Below are 20,376 nucleotides of genomic sequence, written 5' to 3' on the forward strand. Positions count from 1 at the left end.
CGAAGTGCCATGGCCACCACCGTGCTCACATCTAAACAGAAATTGCTATAGATACCACTGCATAAACTCAACATGGATGTCATCACACGAATGGAATAGCTCACCGTCTTGAACAACAAGCACGGAGATATGTGAAATGCCCATGAAATCTAAACTCTGGATGGCTCCAACATGCCGAGGGTATTGTGAAACCTCTGAAAACAGCCACCACTGTGCTGTCTGACGAAAAGAACTCCACAGTGTCACTCAGTGTCGGAATTTTTGCTTTTCCTTCTAATTTACTCTCCTGCAATTAAAAGAAAGTTTTTTTCTTTTTTTTTTAATAAAAATTTGTTAAATTTTGTACAAGTACACATTATTTGAATTGTTAATCTTCAGAAATAAACGAATGTTTTCACTTTGATATTTAATATTTGCTGAAGCTACAATAGAATATTTTGTTTACAGGTTTTAAGCTTTGTTCCAATTTCCTTTAACTGCAGGGGACTAGAGTTTTTGTTTAAAACACAATATACAAGCAAATGCATTGTTTTGCACCATTTACACTTCAGAAACAAAACAAGAAATGTCATTCATAATTTTCGTTCATTCAAATTTTGTTCAAAATATTGTAATAGAAACGAATCGTCAACATAGTATCGTGTATCAAATCGTGAGCACAGTGCATCGTTACACCCCTAGTAAAAACTAATTAGGGTATGAAAAAGTGAAAGATGACAGAAACCTGTGTCTAATGTGTTCTCCAGCTGTACCCTACTCCTTTTCACAGCCCTGCACAGTTTTTTTAAATTTGTGAAGAACAAATATTTCTGCAATTTTGTATATTTCAATTGCCTTCTAATTTTTTCCTCAAAAACAACATTAAAAAGAATGTTTCGCATTTTCATTTTTCTCTGTCGCCTTTTACCATTCTGCTGTGTGGGTGTGGACAGCAGATTGACTGACAGCCTCTGTAGCAACCATTACTGCCTGGATGGACAGGCAAAGGCAGACTGTAACTGCTGCACCATACTAAGGGGCATCTTACATTTCAGTTTGTTAGCCAAATGATTGAAGTTTCAACTATATTGTTACAACAAAGCTGAAGCCAGTCTCTTTTTCTTCAGCTTCTCGTTCAAATTTTCCTGTTCCACCTTAAATGGTGCAGCAGCCATTATAAAAATTGCTGCGTCATTTAAGGGGAAAAATTTGGACAAGAAGCAAACTTCAGCCTCATATTGCTAACTGTAAATTTGTAATTCAAAAATTATCTGAATTCAAACTGAATGAATTATATGAGCATGGTGGGAGCTAAACAAGGGAAAGGCAATGACAACTGGCAATGTCAGTGTATTGTGTCATAACGTTATACAAATAGATTTGTAGCTGGCTTACATATCTGATGGCAGGTAGCTAATTTTATTGTAAGGTTAGCAAGCTAAATTAGATAGCACAATTAGCTAATGTTAGCCTGCACATTCTGATACATTCTCATTCCTAGCTACATTGCTGAATAAACATTCAAATGAAAATGATGACTTATTAAAAGTATTTCATCATTCACTTGGCCTCCAGTAAGTGTCGGGAAAGCTGCTCCTTTTAGCTTGTTGGCAGGCAAATTCAGAGCTGTAGTTCAATTTTCAAATGAGTCGGCAAAGGGGGTGCAATGATTATTCGGCTTGGTCAACTAAAATCAACTACCAAATTAGTTCTCAATTGATTTAATAGTCGATTAGTTGGTGACGTCATTACGCGTTTTTCCTGCGCTCACTGGGAATGTTTTGACATTACCGCTTAACGGAGAGTTGACAAAATCAAAATGTCAGCCTAAATAACAAAATCCTCAAAATGTGGAAGCATTTCACGCTAAACTCAGAAAAAGGTTGCCGGTTGTGCTATTTGTAAAGCCGACCTCAGCTGGCACAGGAGCACATCCTCCATGTTGGAGCATCTGAAGAAGAAACATCGGCTCAGTGGATGAAAGATTTATCTCGGTAAGATATACCTCGTCCCAAACCTCATACTAGCACACTTAGTAGTGTGTAAAAATAGCGCATATACTATTAGAAGTGCACTCATTAGTGTAGTGTGTGAAGTACAGAAGTGTGTGGTTTGGGACGCAACAATAGTTGTGCTAGTGAGCTAGCTAGCTAGTGTTGATGTTAAAAGCCGTCCTACTTCATGTTATGAGCTGAAAAATTTTCTATTTTGAAATGCATGTTCTCTTGAATCATTTATGGAGTTGGAACAGAGAAGCAAGTAACTGTTATTCACAAAGACCCTGTTCACTTTCCAAATTACATTTACAGTTTTAAACACTGCATCGTTGCGGTAACGGCGTGGCCGCCGCTGCGTCCAAATTCGGCGAACAGAGGAGAACATTTGCAAACAGTTTTCCATTTTCCACGGATGTTTGGCTCCACCCGCAAACAGGAGGTAGTTCTCAGTGAACTTACAGGGCAGCTGGACAAAGGGTTAGCGCTGAAATGAAACTTTTCCAAAAATCGCTCAAATTTAACTGTGTAGAGAACAAGTTTGCCACAAACGTTTGTATCTGTTCTCAGGGGAGAGTGAGTCTCTCACAAGAGCATGAGAGATGCTAACTTTCCTCTGTTTCAGTAAAGACCTTTAAACAATTAATTGTTTAGATTTGTTTATTTACTTGATTAAAGGAAAACTGGTTTAGTTCTGTTATATTTTATTGCTGATACTTTGCATAGTGAATTCTTGAATGTTATTCATCTTCGTCTCCATTGTTAGTTAGCAAATGCATTAAACAACCTCTATCCAAATTTAAAAGCTAATAGCTACATAAGAGTTATTTGGTAACATAGTGATTCATAATCCAAATAATCAATTATTCGTTTCAAAAATCGATAGATTATTCAACTATCAAATTAGTCGTTTGTTGCAGCCCTAGTCGGCAATAAAAAAACTCTTCCTACAAACAATTGTACTGGGTGTCAATTCAACCCCTAAAATAAATTTGAGCAATTTGGTGTACTTAATGGGTAAATTTCTGGTCATATTTGACAATTATGTGTGCCTAAAGCCTACACCAGGTTCTGACATGACAGGCTAATGTAAACGTTACCTTTCATAAATTCTCCAACAGCCTAAAATAAAAACTTTGCTGACAAAAGCATATTGCTTATATATGACTGCTTAACACACTTATTTTATCTGCATCCTCACAGTTATTGCAAACTTGTACTCAAATGTATCTACAGTGTCTCGGCAGTTTGAGATGCACTCACACTTGAAACAGCACTCCTCGAGCCATTTTTTCAAACAGAGCGCAACAGCAAAGCAGGAAGCATTTACGTGTTAAATTCTCTGCATTTTATCACAGTGATAAACAAGTGAGAGTCTTTACTGACTGTTAAATCAGATATATATAACCATGCTTACCAATAGTAAATAATGAAAAAAGTTAATGAAGACAATATTTGAGCATAGCATATCTAACAGTTTGAAAGAGACAACACAAGCTGCCATTATTTTTTTTTTTACTAGCCAGCCTAGATGCTGGTATCGGGTATCAGCCCGTTACCGTGCTCATTTACTTGTACTGATACCATGTGATGAGCTTGTCACACTGCTGCACTAATGAATAAGCGACTCAACCTGGCAGGGATCAAGGGTCTGCTCACACAGCAAAGTGTTACTGACACCACGGCAGTTGGACATAAAGCCATTGGTTGCTTTAAACATTCTGCCTTTCACTCGATTTTAGCCCAATCACAACCAAAACATTTTGACTGAATAGAATTGTTAAGTATAAACATTAATATGTTGACTGTTTTAACTCTGTTAAAAAGGGTCCAGTCACTCGCGGTAAACCGCTAAACCACAGGGATAAGCTGATTTTTCACTGCAGTAAGAAAAAATCTATACCATCCCAGCCCTGCTTTACTTGCAGTTGTACAGAAGTGCTTTTCGGACGTGCAACAAACCCCACTCTGTTCCACTGCAACGCTACTCTATCCAAAGTAATTAATGCAACATAGCTAGCTAATGCACATCATTTCAAATCAGCTCTATTTTAATTATTTAACTGTTAAGGCACACTGCATTCATTTACACTAAAAACTACTTAATTCTAAGTAGGTTACTCAGTATGGTATTGGAATCGGATTTAGCAAGTACTTAAAAACATGCATTCGTACTTGTTTTAAGGGAAAAAAAAAAGCTATCAATGCATCCCTACAGGAAATGATGTAACAAACCAAACAGGTGCTTTATTTGCATAAAGTTGAGGTTCGCTGGTCTCAGATCAGCAAAAAGGTACAATGTAAAGCCCACTAGGATGGGGAAAATTGGCTGTATCTGGCTTCTCAATTTTGATGAATGAGGCTAATCTCAATTATTGATGAAAGGAAAATAAAGCAGCAAAATTTCTCAAAAACAGTGAAGAATTTTAAATGCTAAACATATTTACTAGTTAACTTAAGGCATGTGAAATCCAAAAATGGCAGGTCACACACATAGAGTATAATGCCATAATTTCCTTTTTCTCAGGCTGTCTTTGAAAGTACAGGCAAATATAAATAATAATTTTGTAAAGACAAAACATTACTTTAGTACACGAGTGTTCCTATGTTTGGCCTCTGTGTACTATCTACTTTGAATGCTAATATAGTAAAAGCCACTCAATTCCACCTACACCAAGTAATCAGACTCAAGAGACTTTCACTTTCAACAATTCCTTCATAGGTCAAAGTCCCTTAGAAAGCAAGAAACGCAGTTTTCTTCGCCACTCCTAAGGACAAACATACAAATTCGTACAGGACATTTACAAAAATCACATTTTTCTGTGCACTAATTTACATCACAGCTAACCAGAAAGTAAAAATACGTATGAGCACTATCTCAGTGCAAGAGCTCAAAATATAAAGCTGTATTTTTAACAGAAAATGTTAGCTACATTGGTGGGCCAGTTAAGGCATTACTTATGCCAGTTATCATAAGAGAAACAAAAATAGAGCAGATTTTACAACTTATCTCTCTGAATAAGCTGGACAAGTCTGTAAGAAGTTCAACGTAGACTAATACGGTCCACGAGTTATCTGAAGTTAGGTTAGGGAAAAAAGTCTTAACTGGCCTGGCATTTCTATCAACTTAGAGTTCTAAACATGTCTTTATAAATCACCATATTTGGTCACAGGTTTTTCCGTTTACATTTAACTTTCCAGGTTTGACTAAACTATAGGCAGCCTAAGCCACCAAGTCAAGTCAATCGGCTAGTTTAAATGGTAAAATCCATTAATGGCAGGCGAGCCAAGAAAGCAGCAGACCTAGCAAGAGCTACGCGAACACCATCAACGTCACCGAACTTAGTATGTTTCTTTTTAACATGTGGGTTAATTGCTTATTGGGTAAAGAATAAAACGTGTTTACAATATAATGTGTATGAGCTACTCGCAAATTATCATTTGTCTTGCTGACATGTGAGTCGTAGCCAAATGCTAAATCCAGACGTGCAAGTCATTCACTTTAAGAGGCTTCCAAAGCTTCTACCAAGGTTCCACATACAGCATGACTCAAGACGGCTAGCTAGCTAACTTGCTAGCTAGCATGAACTACAAGACCAGCAAGGCCAGTCCAGCTTGGTTTGACCGACCGCCTACAAGCTTTATCTGACTAGCCAGACCTCTCGTCTAAGTTAGCTAATTGGGGCATACAAAGACTTGCCAGATCATGCTGCTTTGGTAGTATTACTTTGTGAAACATTTTAAAGGACTAATCTAAAGTAGGCCTACAAGGCCTTGACCTATTATTGGCCACCTTGATGACAGTGCAGTCACCTCTCAAGTGGCCATGAGCCCTAGAGCTCGGAATAGCTAAAAATTCAATCCTGTGCCGTGGCAGCTCTCCATTCGCCCTTCGCGACAGGCCAAAACCAGGGCGCTAACCTAGCTGTTAGCTTGCTAACTACGGTCCTAGCCACCACACAGAACAGGAAGCCGAAAAGTAGGCATACGGACTAACTGGCAAAAGGTTTTCGCTGGTCTGTCTGTGAATTTTTAAGAACGAGTTTGCGAAAATGGCTGCTAAGTTATCGTTAAAGAGGAGTTTTGAAAAGGTTGCAAAATTCATGGCGGCGGCCATCATGAGCCTTTCCCAATGCATTTCAATACAAAACATGGCAACCCACGGCTGAAGACAAGCCAGTGTGCTACAACTCTCACCCAACGACGCAACAATCGACTGTTTTCCACCTACCTTCATGTCGGGACATCCTACAGACAATGACACAGCCCGCTCCTCGGGCTCCCTAATACGTATTGTACGAAAAGGTGCCCCTAAAAACGAAATAAAAGTGGGACGCGGTCTCTTTCCTATTTTCTCTTGAAGATGAATCCGGGGCTTACACTTCTTCCTTTTCCCCTCCCCGTGTGTCATGAGCCAGCGGTGAGTGTTTACTGACGGGGCGCCAGCAGGGGGCGCGCGGGTAAACGAAATTCTTTTTCATTGATGGTTAAAACGGCGGTAATTTTCAAACGGCGCGTTCGTTACAAATCACTTTGACTAGTTAGGCTTGCTGACCAAAGATCAGCATAACAATTAACCAGACCACTGTTGTCGTGACTACACCCGGCTGCTTTCGCCAACTGCCATGGTGAAAGATTGGCCTGTCCCATTTGGCACACTTGTGGTCCTCCGGTCCTCATTTGCATGTACCAATAAGGGTTGCGACTCTATAGGGCAGAGGTCTGAAAAACCCAGACTGAGAAACCTGTTTCTGGTCTTGGATTTTGTAATCACTGTTAGGAATTAAACTAGGTGGTCAGTCAGTTGTATTAACAGTTTAGTTCATTACTGAATACTAAATTCCAGGATCAGAAACTGGATTCAAGTTCCAGATTTGAAGACATCTGCCATAGCAGGGGTGCACAACTTTGGTCCTAGAGGTCCAGTGTCCAGCACAGTTTGATGATTTACCTGTCAAACACCTGATTAAGCTTATCTCTTAAGTGCCAGGTTTAGTGGGTGTGTTTGAATTGGGAAACCTCCAAACTGTGCTGGACATGGGCCCTCCAGGACTGGAGTTGTGTGCACTGTGCTATTAGGTTTCTCATTTTTTATTTTGGGAATCAAAGGAGTTTGCATGGGCACTTCTGTGTGCCCTTAGCATGGCCTTTGGTGAGGATCACATCAATGGCAGACTAAGCAGTGTCAGTGTAAGCAGAATCGATTGGTTTGTTTATAGCTGGCTGGCCAATATGGTAAAAAAGAAGATACACATGTGTTAATGCATTTGTTTAAATTAATTTACCTTGTTACTAAAATACATTATGCTTGTTATCTGGATCAAGCCACTGTAGAGAAGCAAATAGGTCAGTTTAAAAAAATGAATACATGAACATAATTTCACTGGATACAGTACATGCATAGCTTGCATGTAACATGAGTATATCCCAAATGCATGCTTTTAAACTACAGCCCTCAATGTCTCTTGCCCTATATGACCCAAAAAGTTGCATTTACCCTTATTTGTCCCACAATGGGGAAATTTCACTTCCACATTTTAACCCATCCGTGCAGTGAAACACCCACATACACACTAGTGCACACAAGCACACTTGCCCGGAGTGGTGGGCAGCTCTATCTATGGCACCCAAGGAGCAGTTAGGGGTTAGGTGCCTTGCTCAAGGGCACTTCAGTCATGTGCTGTCAGTTCAGGGGATAGAGCCGGCGACTTTCCAGTCACAAGGCTGGTTCCTTACCCTCCAGCCCACAACTGCCCCAAGGTGCCCCAAGCCCTGAGGTCCTCCTGAAAGTGTGATGTCAACAATGTGTAGATGTAGAGGACAAAAGACCTTGATTGCATTGGGTTTGAAAGCATGCATTTTAACAGACCCATGCACCGCACAGGCTATACATGTACTGTACCAGAGAATTTATGTTATCAGTTTTTTTATTATTTGAGCTAATTTACTTATTTATAGTGGTTCAACATAGATTATAAGCATTATGCAGCTTACTGACAAGGTAAATAATAAACAAATGTATTTTATCTCACATATGAATATCTTCTTTTCCGCCATGTTGGTCAGACAGCCGTAAACAAACTCATCCACTGGACAAAGCCTGCATGTCACGAAATTTTGTATAAAAGGCTACTGATGAGTCTGCATTGGAGGCCACAATAAGAGCTTATAGAGGGTGCTCACACTTGTAAGCATCTCTTTGAACACCAAAATGAGCAATGGGACATTCTTTGGTTTCATTCTTTGGTTTCACAAATAGGACCGCAAATGCACCAAATGATGTGTTCTTGTTGATAGATGTGCATTGGGTTGTAACAGAATATAAGTATTCAAAATACATATTTAGAATACATAAGTTAAGCATCTGTATTTAGTCCCTATATATACACTATTTGAGGGCAGCATTCAGAATACAGTTACCTTTTATTTTTTTAGGAGAATACTTTTAGAATCCTCCTACACACACACACACACACACACACACACACATATATATATATAATGTGTATATAAATGTGTAATCCTGCCTTCCACCCAATGACTGCTGGGAGGCTCCAGCTCCCTACGCAACCCAGAAGGGGTCAATAAGCGGCTTAGAAGATGTGTGTGTGTGTATATATATATATATATATATATATATATATACACCGATCAGGCATAACATTATTACCACCTCCTTGTTTCTACTCTCATTGTCCATTTTATCAGCTCCACTTACTATATAGGCGCACTTTGTAGTTCTACAATTACAGACTGTTGTCCATCTGTTTCTCTGAATGCTTTGTTAGCCCTCTTTTACCTGTTCTTCAGTGGTCAGGACCCCCATGGACCCTCACAGAACAGGTACTATTTGGGTGGTGGATCATTCTCAGCACTGCAGTAACACTGACGTGGTGGTGGTGTGTTAGCGTGTGTTGTGCTAGTACGAATGGATCAGACACAGCAGTGCTGCTGGAGTTTTTAAACAATGTGTCCACTCACTGTCCACTCTATTAGACTCCTACCTTGTCAGTCCACCTTGTAGATGTAAAGTCAGAGACGATAGCTCATCTGCTGCTGCATAGTTTGTGTTGGTTATCCTCTAGTCCTTCATGAGTGGTCACAGGACGCTGCCCACAGGATGCTGTTGGCTGGATATTTTTGGTCAGTGGACTATTCTCAGTCCAGCAGTGACATTAAAGTGTTTAAAAACTGCAGCAGCACTGCTGTGTCTGATCCACCCGGGCCAGCGCAACACACACTATCACACCACCACCACATCAGTGTTACTGCAGTGCTGAGAATGATCCACCACCCAAGTAGTACCTGCTCTGTGAGGGTCCATGGGGGTCCTGACCACTGAAGAACAGGGTAAACGGGGGCTAACAAAGCATTCAGAGAAACGGACTAGATGGACTACAGTCTGTAGCATTGGTGTTGTACTGGACTCATGCATGTGTTTCGTGGCAAGCTTATATTAGAGATGAAACGATATTAAAATTTCATATCACGATTATCATAACCAAAATGATCACGATGATCGATATTATCGCAATATTGTTCAAAAGCGTTGAAAAGTAAAATAAATAAATAAATATATTTTTTTTATTAACACAGATAGAATTGGCAGCAATATGCACTTTAAAAAATAAAAAAATATAGTCAATACATTTGTAGTATTACTTTTGTATTACTTACAATACTCTGTAAACAAAAGAATAGCAAATGTATTATTATTACTGTTATCACTATTATATATTATATATATATATATTATTATATAATAATTATTATTATTACCGTTGTAATTATTATTATTATTATTTATTACAATAATTAGGGATTTCCCTGCATAGAGAATTAAATCTGGACCAACTCTGAGGTGGGTCTTAATGGAAAATTACTACTTCTAAGAAGTGTTGCACTCGGGGGATTTTTGTCCTAACTGCAACTGCAGCATTATTGTGCTGTTGTGGCGCTGTTCCCCTAATCAACACAGTGCACCAGGAAAAACAGCCAAAATCACAGAGGAACTGCGTGACCGTGCAGACAGCGTAGAACTCACAGTGTGTCTTCACCTGTGGAGCTGCTTCTCTAAAAGCATTTTAAAACTAAAACATAACTTAAAATTAACGCGCATCTGAGCTGCGGCAGAAACACTCCTAAAGTTTAATCTCTGAAACTCTGCTTTTCCTAAAAGCAGCACACAGCGTTTACTCGCGCAAGGTCCCGTCTCAAAGCACACTATCTTCCCTATGTAGTGCACTTCGTGGATCATGAAATAGCAAATCCTTCACCCAAAGAGTGCGTGAAACGTTCACAGTAACAATATATTAACAATAGGTTACAAATTCCCTATTTAAAACTCAATTGCTTGTTAATGATGATCGTGTTTGTTTGAACAGTAGCGCACTAGGGACACTGAGTGATTTGAGACGGTGTAATTCTCTTCTCAGACAGTAAACACCGCAAGCGAGAAAGGGGAGCTGTGCAGATTGAACCTCTGCAGCGTCTCGTTCCAGAGCTTGTGTGACCGTTAACTTAGAGCTCATTTTGGAGACTCTGCTCCACAGAAATATGTGTTAAAGGCTTTAGTTTCGATTCACAGTTGATTCACCGATTGTTTTTTTGACGCTTAAAGCTTTTTATATTATTAACGAACCATAAGCACAAGTTAAACCACACAGACCATGACATTTCTTCTATTTCGAAGTCCCCACAGACTTCTCCGTTAAAGTTAACCTTGCGTTCTCTAAAAAGTAGCGGGTGGTGGTCGCGAAGATGACTCGTAAGGTTGGATGTGTTGCCCCCTTTCGCCGCTATTTTCTTTCGGCCTGTTCTGCAGACAGGGTGGTCATCTTCAATTAACTTTCCTTCTGCATCCTTATAAAACCCAAAACATGACCAAACGTCAGACTTGGTCTTCTTAGAAGGCTGAAATATCTCCGAATCTCTGTCACTACATTCCCCCATGTTCTCCCTTCTCTACCCCTCCCCCTCCCCCTTCCCCTTCCCCTCTACATACACACAGAGCTGCGTCTGAGAGATGATTCTGCCTTTGTTTGATTCTGTGCAGCGAGTTTTTCACACCGCGGTAATCGACCGCGGTTTTAATGATACTTTAAAGTTCAAACGGTATTACTAACCGTCATTAATTTTACCGCGGTTTACCGTGAAACCGGTAACCGTTTCATCTCTAGCTTATATACAAGTCATTAACTGAATCACACAAACACCAACTTCACTTTTACAACCAACTGTTTGATTAGTTCATGAGTGGGATTATGGGAGCAGCAGTGGACTGAAACAAGCAATGAGAGCCAAACTAATGTTGAGAATTTTGCAATTTTATTTAAATAAGTGAATTTGTCCTGTAACATTAACAGAAAAACTGCATGAAGAAAACTCACAAACAGTAATGCTATCTTCACATGTTTACATTAAAAAAACATTGTTCTGTGCCTCATAGTGGTAAGGGAACAAACGTTACCATGGTGAGAGTAGTACTGGCGAAAATAGATGATTATCAGAGGAAAGCTTTAACTGTGTCAGTTGTTTATTTAGGAGGAAAAACGCAGGAGGATGCTCAGGTCTCTTTTATTTTTGTGTATAATATATTCAACAATGAGATGATCGGCATCCACAGCTGATCCATCTGATTTATTCCTCCACTGCAGTCATCAGCAAAAGATGGGAAAACTTAACTCTTGCAACTTAGATGCAACCGTCTAAGCATTGGTCCTATCATCAGGATATTGCGAGTTTGATCCCTGGTGATGCTACAGCCACCCATGGCCATGAGTCCAAGGGAGCACAATTGGCCTCGCTCTCTGGGTGGGTAGGATGGCATTGCCTCTCCCCCATCACTCAGCATGCTAGTCAGCACAGGCACCTGTTAGCTGACACAACAGAACTGGCGATTGACGCTTTCTTCTGATTGCAGACAGCTGTCCAATGACATTCTGTGAGCGGCAGTTCAAAAAGATGCAATGGCTGGTTTCACAGGTCTTGGAGGAAGCCTGTACTAGCACCCTCCTAGCACCAGGGATGGGGGAGTAGCTAAGTAGTGTGCTACTTTTTGTAGCTAACTACACATTTTTGTAGCCGCGACAGTTTTATGAAATGTAGCAAATAGCTGTAGTGCCTACAAATTTTTGCGTAGCTATAGCGATAATTTTTGCTATAATTTCACTACAGACTTCAGGCAATCCGCACAAAATTTAAACCACAGAATGCGGTGGTTAACTCGGCTAGAGGCGATTGTTCAATCCTGACAGAGCCACGGACAGCTCGTGCAAATGGTAACACGCTGGCCCCACGCACTGATCACCCCTTACTAGTAGGCATAGCTCAGGGGTTGGCAAAAAATTGTTAAGATCCATTTTGTCCTTTCAACAAAAATGAAACCACCTTGGGAGCCATTTTATGTCCATTTTATCATCATGGATGTAAATATGTCTCAGTATGTGCTAATGTACTAGTACAAGCTAAAAATGTAAACGAAAATGCAGACTTACTTTGCTCTGCTTTAACCTTCAGGTCAGCTGTAGCCGCTTTTCTCACATCTCAGTCAAAAAAACATTTAGAAAAAACATAATAGACTATTACTAATAGTACTGCGCAGAGCCAGGGTCACTGATGAGAATTTTGAGGCTAAAGTGATGCTGAAGTTTAAATTAAGATGCTGAATGTCATGTTTAGGCAATATAACATGAGAGGGAGTGTGTTATCGGGAAATAACATCACGGCTCGAGTGTTCTATTGCTTTTATACAACCGTTAAATAAATAAAGTAAGAAATAAATAAACTGGGCCGTAAACGTGGCATTTAATATGTTTTAATGTTAGCAATTCCTTCTGCCAAATTATAGCTCCTTAACAAGCAGCTTGTTGCTACGTCAGAGTAACGGACTCCGCTCACTCGCTGCAAAGCCGGCAGCTTGTTTTCCAGCTCCTTACACAGACCAAGAGACAGTTTGGGAATTTAGTGTAGTCTCATCTTCAGAGTCTGACCAAATCGGCTGTAGGTCAAATGTAATCTTAAAAGTATCCATTTTCTGTTTGTCCACGAAGTAAGAAGTAAAAATGGTCAGATGGTTTGAGCGTCTCCTACAGCTGTCAAAGTCGTTGCTTAGCAACTGGGTCTATGTGTGTTTGTGAAAAACCTGTGCTGTTATGGCGAAATAACAGCATGGTTAAAACGCTTTTCAACCAATCAGTTTGCGTGGCTGGAACTAACTGTTGTATAACTGTACATATCTTGCTGAAATGTTTAAATTTGAGCAGTTTTATTTCAACAGTTGACGATGCTTTGCACAAAATTGTTTGGTTTGTATACAGTTATTTTTGTTGAGTTTTGTTAAGAAAAAACTGTAATGATTGACTTTGCCTTTACTTAATTTACTAAACTAATATTATTAAATTTTTGTTGGATATCATTCTGACAATTGCGCTTTAAAAGTAGCTAAAAAAGTAGTGCACTACTTTTCAAAAAGTAGCTAAAAAGTAGCCACTACTTTTTCTGGAAAAGTAGCTAAATTGTAGCTAGCTACACGTCTTGGGAAAGTAGCTACAAAGTAGCCAGCAACTAATTTTTCAGTAGCTATCCCAACCCTGCCTAGCACTTGTGGTAGCATGTCCTAACTAATAGGTGAAATTGCATATGACTAAATTGGAGAGAAAATGGGGGGATTTTTTTTTTTAAATAATAGAAAATAAACAAATATGCATACATTTCCATGAAGGAAAAATAGCCCACACCAGAGGTGCACAGCTCCTGTCCTGGAGGGCTGGTGTCCAGCACAGGTGGTTCCATTACCTGAACACACCCACTGAACCTAGCAGTTAACAGATGAGTTGAATATGGTTCTATATTGCACAAGGGTTCGGCTATTGTTACGATGTTAAGCTTGTAACAAACGATCTCTCTACATGACTCGGGAGTAGGCATGCCAATCCTATTGACTGAGAATGCGTTCAGTATGAACTCATTTCACAGAGTTGTGCTTACTTCAGCTTCATGTAACTACTGCAGAAGCGATATCAAAATGTTATTTTAATGTACCATAGCACTCTAACACTGTGCTACAACAGCCTTATCTTAGTTTTTGTCCACTGTCACTACAAAGAGTTCAGTCCCTGATTGGCATCTGGCAGCAGGAATTTCCAACTCCGCCTTCCGGAAATGTCACGTACTGGCATGTGCCATCAGTAACTGATAACGAGTGGCATTGCACACTCGCCGCTCGGTTAGTGACACTTGCCTGTGGCACCTGCAAAAAACGGAGCGTGCCACGCAAAACAGACGTACCAACAGCTCCTGTGAGCAAAGCAGTGAGTCTGGGCAGCGGCTACTCGGCTAGGCTAATTAGCAGCACATCATAGCACCACCACTGGCCATCAGAATCTGGAAAAAGTGACGGAGGAATGTTGATTTGAGGACTTTGTACAGATAGTCTAGCATTTTAATGGTTCCGTGGTTGTGCTGTTGGGCTGGACGATTCTCAACAAAATGAGCAGCTTTAGCCAAAGGCTATGCGACTATAGAAGTAAAACTAGCTTGAACACGGAATCTTTTAGGGCTTTTGTTGTAACACAGAGTTAAAGAAAACAGCTTGTATTGTACTCAAACCAATTACTGAATTATTTGTGATGTGTTATTCATGCTAAATCTAAACGCTGTAAAGATCATTTATCAGCATATTTATTAAACAACACACTAGAAACACAGGCTTGTGATCGTGTTTTCATTTATTAATTTGTACGATTTACAGTGATTCCGCATTGGCATCTGCAACGGATAGCCAGTGGCACTAGCCATTGGCATCTGCCACCCAGGAGTGGCACTAACCAAATGCCAGTAACACCAGTGATCGGCATGTTGTACCGAGACTGCTTCATGTGAGCAGCTGCAGCAGCAGCAAACAGGATTTCCCCACAGGGACTGAACTCTCGCTGATGACCATACCTTTGCAAACCCTAACTAAATAACGAGACGAAAAGTGGTTACGGGATATGTAAACACACACATTATCCACTTGGTATGCTTTATATTAAAAATTATTCAGAGTTTCTGTAGTAGGATTTGGCTATTTAATGTTAACGTTACCTAGCATCTTTTTGGGGAGACAGAATTTCTCATTTTTGAAATTACGTACGTGGTTCCACCTATTTCGCTACGCTCTCTTCGTGTCCACACGCCCACCTTTTGTTACATCCACTGATCTTTCGATACGCCCGTTGAAGCTTTGGGGTGCAGGAGGCAGCAGTTCCAGGACCGCAGTTTCAGGACCGCAATTCCAGGACTCTATGTTTTCGCGACACTGCTCCCTAGCGAAGTGGATATAAGGACCGCCTTTAACGCGTGGAAAAGATGGATGATGACAGTCGGAGTGTGAGTACAGAACGTGAATCAAGTTTCATATAATTAACGTTAAAACGTTCTGGTGTTTTGAATTAGACAGCACAGTTAACGTTAACTAGCAAACTACATAGTCAAGGCACTATGCGCAGTAATCTGTTATCTTATGATAGATTGCTTCAAAACGAACTGTTAGCCTACTTTTTTGGAACCGTAGCGCCGTTTTGACAAGCCTAACTAGCTGCTAGTACCAATAATATACTAATTAGCTAACTAGCTAGCTAGTACCAATAATATACTAATTATTACCGTAATGGTTATGATAATGAACTCTACCCAGCACATTAATTAGAACTCAAAAGACGATAAAAGAATGTCCGTATAATATATGTCTGTCCACTGCATTAAATCAGCGTAGCTTTTTGTCTTCATTGTAAATACTTAATACTTACTGTTCTACCATTTTAACTAAGTTTAAATAATCTTACTAATTAAACTGTCCTGACTGTCTGTTTACCCCACTATACGTGGTGTTCATTCTTAATAGTCATTATATCAAAAGGTGTTTACAGACTTATGTACAAAGACTTGCTGTTCTGTATTCTGTATAACCATATATTTAAAAATATAGTTTAAAAATGATCCTTTTTCTTTTGGTAGGCCATCATATATGGCCTAGCTGTGCTGAAGAATTTAGCCTTGCAGCAAGCTGAGCAGGTCTTCCTCTGTGCTCCAAGTAAGAGTAGAGAATGTAATTGTTTTTACATAATGCAATAAAATATTGGTCAATGCTTTAAATTAAAAAGTAGGAACATCAATTAAAGTACCATTTTTTAAAGTTATTTCTGTTAAGCGAGCAGTGATTGTGTTGTCTTTTTACTATTTCAGTGAAGTAGTGAAGCACAGGTAGTGCTGTAACCTAATTCACAAAGTGGGGTTTGAGTATTGGAATTGAAACATCAAATGTCAATAACATTAGGTTTCCTCGCATCTCTCTCTCTTGCAGGAGTCATTGAGAAACAATCCCAGTTTTAAATGTCCCTTTTTAACTCTTTTGCTTCTTTTTGTGTGTGTGTGATTGAGGAGAATTATATCTTACTTGTTGAATCTTGTTGGTTGTTATTATTGATATATTAAATAAATATTATGGCACCAAAGCCTTTCTTGTGTCTCAAATATCTGGTTGAGATTTGGTGACTGTAAAAGCAATATGTGCAATTGATTGTATCTTTATTTTTACACAATTACACAAAATGCAACTCCTAGTAAACAAGTTTAATTCTGAGAAAGTAGTATTTGGATGGAATAAGCCTTTAAAACTATAAGTTAGATAAAGTAGTAGTATTTGGGTGAAATAAGCCTTTAAAACTGTAAGTTAGATAAAGTTGTAGTATTCAGGTGGAAAAAGCCTTTAAAACTGTCAGTAGTCCCTAATGAGAAAAAACATAGAAACCATTAAGAGTTTCTGTTGATTCTTGGGGGTTTGTGATACTTTTGGCTTTTCTTGATGGGTTGATAATGTAAAGGATCCTGATGGTTTACCAGGTGACCTGACTGATTCCAGATACATTTCTAATTCTACTTGGAAACTACACTCAAAAAAATATTTAAGCCCAAAAGTTAGAACTTATGTATTTTAATTACATGTCAATTTTCCATTCAATTTAAATACATAAATCCAATGTAAAAAATGGTATTATAATTTATGTTTCTCCATCATGTTCAATAAACCTGGCGAGTTGAGTTACAAGGGTTAGTGGTTGAACTTGCCCTGTGAAATCGAAATGGGACAACCCTCAAATAAAAAAATAAAAAAAATGCTTCATTAACAGGCTTCTAGCGGTGCTCTGTAGGCGACCCGGCCCGTCTTCAGTGATAGCAGAGAAGGGAAAAGTTCAGCAACCTGACTGCTGGGTTTTAGTTACATTTAGGGCATCAAATGCCTTCAGACAGGGGGTGTAAGATAATTATTTATTATCGCCCACCCCTAATTCTTTGGTGATACAAAGCTGAAGTCCGCAATTCGCCAGCTTCTTGTTCAGATTTTCTCGTTCCACCTTAAATGGTGCAGCAGTTACATTCTGGCGCTTCAGTCGTCAATACTGCTGGACTATTTAAGGTGGAACGGGAAAGTTAGAGAGCTAGCTACTGAGAAATTAGCATGCTATTAGCGATTTTTTATGCTTGTTATAAAGAAAACCACCGTAATACATTGAAATGACATTAAACTAAGATAATACAATGGTTTTCGTAATTTTTAACGGAGAAAATACTTACATTTGTGGGTTTCTTTGGTCGCTCGCGCAGCCATCTTGGGACACCCTAACCCTAGACATGAACGTGCAAAACAGAGGGCTAAGGGCTAAGTGGTAGGGGCAAGGTGTGAAATGGGATTGGGCCTTAGACTGTGTAAATGTATCAAATGACAATACATGTTAAATTCACAAACATTTATTGTAGTCCAAATTGTATTAAACAGTATTTGCTGAGGCACATTGCAAGATACATGTAAACTTTAAAGTCTAATGTGAAAGAAATAAACATAACTTTATATATTTCAGCTGTGATCAAATTCCCTGGTTTAGAATTTCTATTCACTCGCAACTTAACTACTTATTAAAGCAAATGTTTATGTGCACACAACATTCCTATTGAGGTGCAACTCTCATACTAACCCTGATGCAAGTTAGCTGGCTAACGCTATCAGTTACTTCATGCCATGCTAATATGTTGACGTCACCTACACTTACAAAAACCATGAACTGTTGATTTGAATATTAATGGAATATATCTTTATATACTATGCTTCACAATAAGTCACCCCCATTGTTTATTTAATCTACTTTTGTACCCGTTACCATGACAGCAGACCTAGCAAGGATGCTAGCTAGCTAGTTTGCTGGTGTTGTATAGAGTATCTCTCAAAATAAGCAAAATGAAACATTAATATATGGTCAAAAACATTAAAAACACAAATTAATTTAATGCGCATTACTATTTAATTGCAGTTGCACTGTATAACAAAGGATGGCAGGAGATCGTAAAAAATAAAAAGAGCCATTTCATGTCCACCATGCCAGCTGAAGCAATTTCCTGATTGATGATGCGTTTCCTGTTACTATTGCACATGCGCACTGCATCCTAATAAGATTTAGTGGAAAAATCTACTAGGTCTTATACAATTCAATTAAATCAGTTTTGTAAATAATAAATAAATATATAATATAAATAAGTAAAGTATATTTTTATGTTTTTAAATACGTTTTATGTAAAATATTTGCTTAATGTTTATGATGGCCATAAATCATTTTTTGAGTGTAGTGGTCTCTAATTGTAACCATTAGGAGGCAAAAACCATTAGTTTTAATCCTAATTGTCTTTCTTCAGCAGGGGCTACCATGGTGCTGCCAGCTTGCACAAAATAACTTTGGCAAGGTTGAGTATCATTAACTATCAAGCAACCACGTGCTTATTTTCCACAAGTTTTAAGGTCGTGCTAAAACGTTAATGTAACAGTACTCGACAGTTACCGACATCATAATCTGTAATGAAAGCGCTCGTTCTCGTCCTTATTAATCTTTCCCATTTTGTTCTGTACAACGGCGTTTTAGGGCCACTGTTAACAAAAATAAAAATAGTACACCTCGAGAAGTCGTAATATTTAAAAAAAAAATGTATTTTTTAGAATAAAATCGTAATATTTTGAGAATAAAGTCATAATATTCCGATGATAATATCGTAGAATTAGGACATTTAAGTGGGATATTACCAGGAAAGGTCGCAATATTATGGCCAAAGGGTTTGCAAAAGGAAGGTAACAAACCTCCTCCTGTTAAAATGCAACACGTTGAGGTGTGTCTCCCTGTATCTCCTGACACATCAGCACCAGCCTGTTATTAATATAAGAAACGGCTGAAATGGTTGTGCAGGAAAATGTGTTTATTTAGAATAAAGAGCCAGACGGAAACTGTTTTGTTGAAGGAGAATCGCAGGCATGGTCGTCTACACGGCTATCGGTGGCTACATCTCCGTGCCATTCAAAGAGGGCATGAAGTTTCACAGACAATGAGAATGATGATCAAAATGATCGATCCACAAGGTGACAATGAGTGAGTGCGTCTCGCTCTGCGTCTTCGCCGTCGCTAGTACAGCAACAGAGACCCCAACGCGTTATGTCAACCCCCCACTTTGTCCTTGAAATATCGCAAGTTTATTCCCATAACTTTACGTCTTTAATCTCGAAATATTACGACTTTATTCTCGAAGTCTACTATTTTTATTTTTATTAACAGCAGCCCTAAAACGCCGTCGTAGTTCTGTTTACTCAGCAATATTACTACGGCTTTTACGCCAAAGCCCACCTGCCCCTGGCGTCACATGAGGGGCGTTCCTGGGGGGCGTGTCTGCATCACAGAAAATCCCTCATATGGTGCTGCAATGGGGAGCGCGTTCACGTCCGTCGACACACCGGAATAGTGTAAATGCAGACTGACGCAGCGTCAGTTAGCTCTGTCTTTACACTGTTCCGGCGTATCGACGGACTTGAGCGCACTCCCCCTCTTCAGCTGGCCGCATGTGGGCGTTAACAAAGACGTTCCCTGCATCATCCAATTAAATCACGTCCTGCTAAGTCAAATTTTAATTAACAAATGTGCTGATTTTCTAATAATCAAAAAAAATTAGTATATTATGAAAATATATACATATATACATTTAAATGAGGAAGGAATGTTTCATACATTGCGTTGTGAACACTTACTGCGCAAACACCAAGCTATCTTGTGATTGGATAGACGCATCGCGTTGGCCGGATTAATCTGCATAAAGGTCAGCTCGGCTCAACTCTGCACCTCACCGCATCCCCCCAGGCTCGATGCACCGGACCCATCATGCACTGCGCGGCTATGTGTGGCGGAACCGACGCTTTCCACTAAAAACTAATGGGATGCCTTGTGGTGCGTCGACATGCTGGAGCATGAGTGTAAATGCAGCCTTAGCAACGTGCCTTTGTGCAGTGAAAAGACGCATCGTCGAGCATCGAAAAAGTTTAAACCATTTAAACTTT

The 20,376-nt window shown here is 39.4% G+C and overlaps 1 protein-coding gene across 1 annotated transcript in view; it reads right to left on the reverse strand.

Moving 5' to 3' along the window:
- kcmf1 (potassium channel modulatory factor 1) overlaps positions 1 to 6,374 on the reverse strand; it is a 41,672-nt gene extending 35,298 nt beyond the window's left edge. Inside the window, exon 1 of the mRNA XM_036580265.1 lies at positions 6,205 to 6,374. Within this exon, the coding sequence (XP_036436158.1) occupies positions 6,205 to 6,220 (16 nt within the window). The 5' untranslated portion in view covers positions 6,221 to 6,374. The remainder of the gene's footprint in view (positions 1 to 6,204) is intronic.
- Between the last annotated feature and the right edge of the window lie 14,002 nt (positions 6,375 to 20,376).

This window comes from Colossoma macropomum, unplaced genomic scaffold (assembly GCF_904425465.1).
Source record: "Colossoma macropomum unplaced genomic scaffold, Colossoma_macropomum, whole genome shotgun sequence".
In the NCBI taxonomy this organism is placed as follows: domain Eukaryota; kingdom Metazoa; phylum Chordata; class Actinopteri; order Characiformes; family Serrasalmidae; genus Colossoma; species Colossoma macropomum.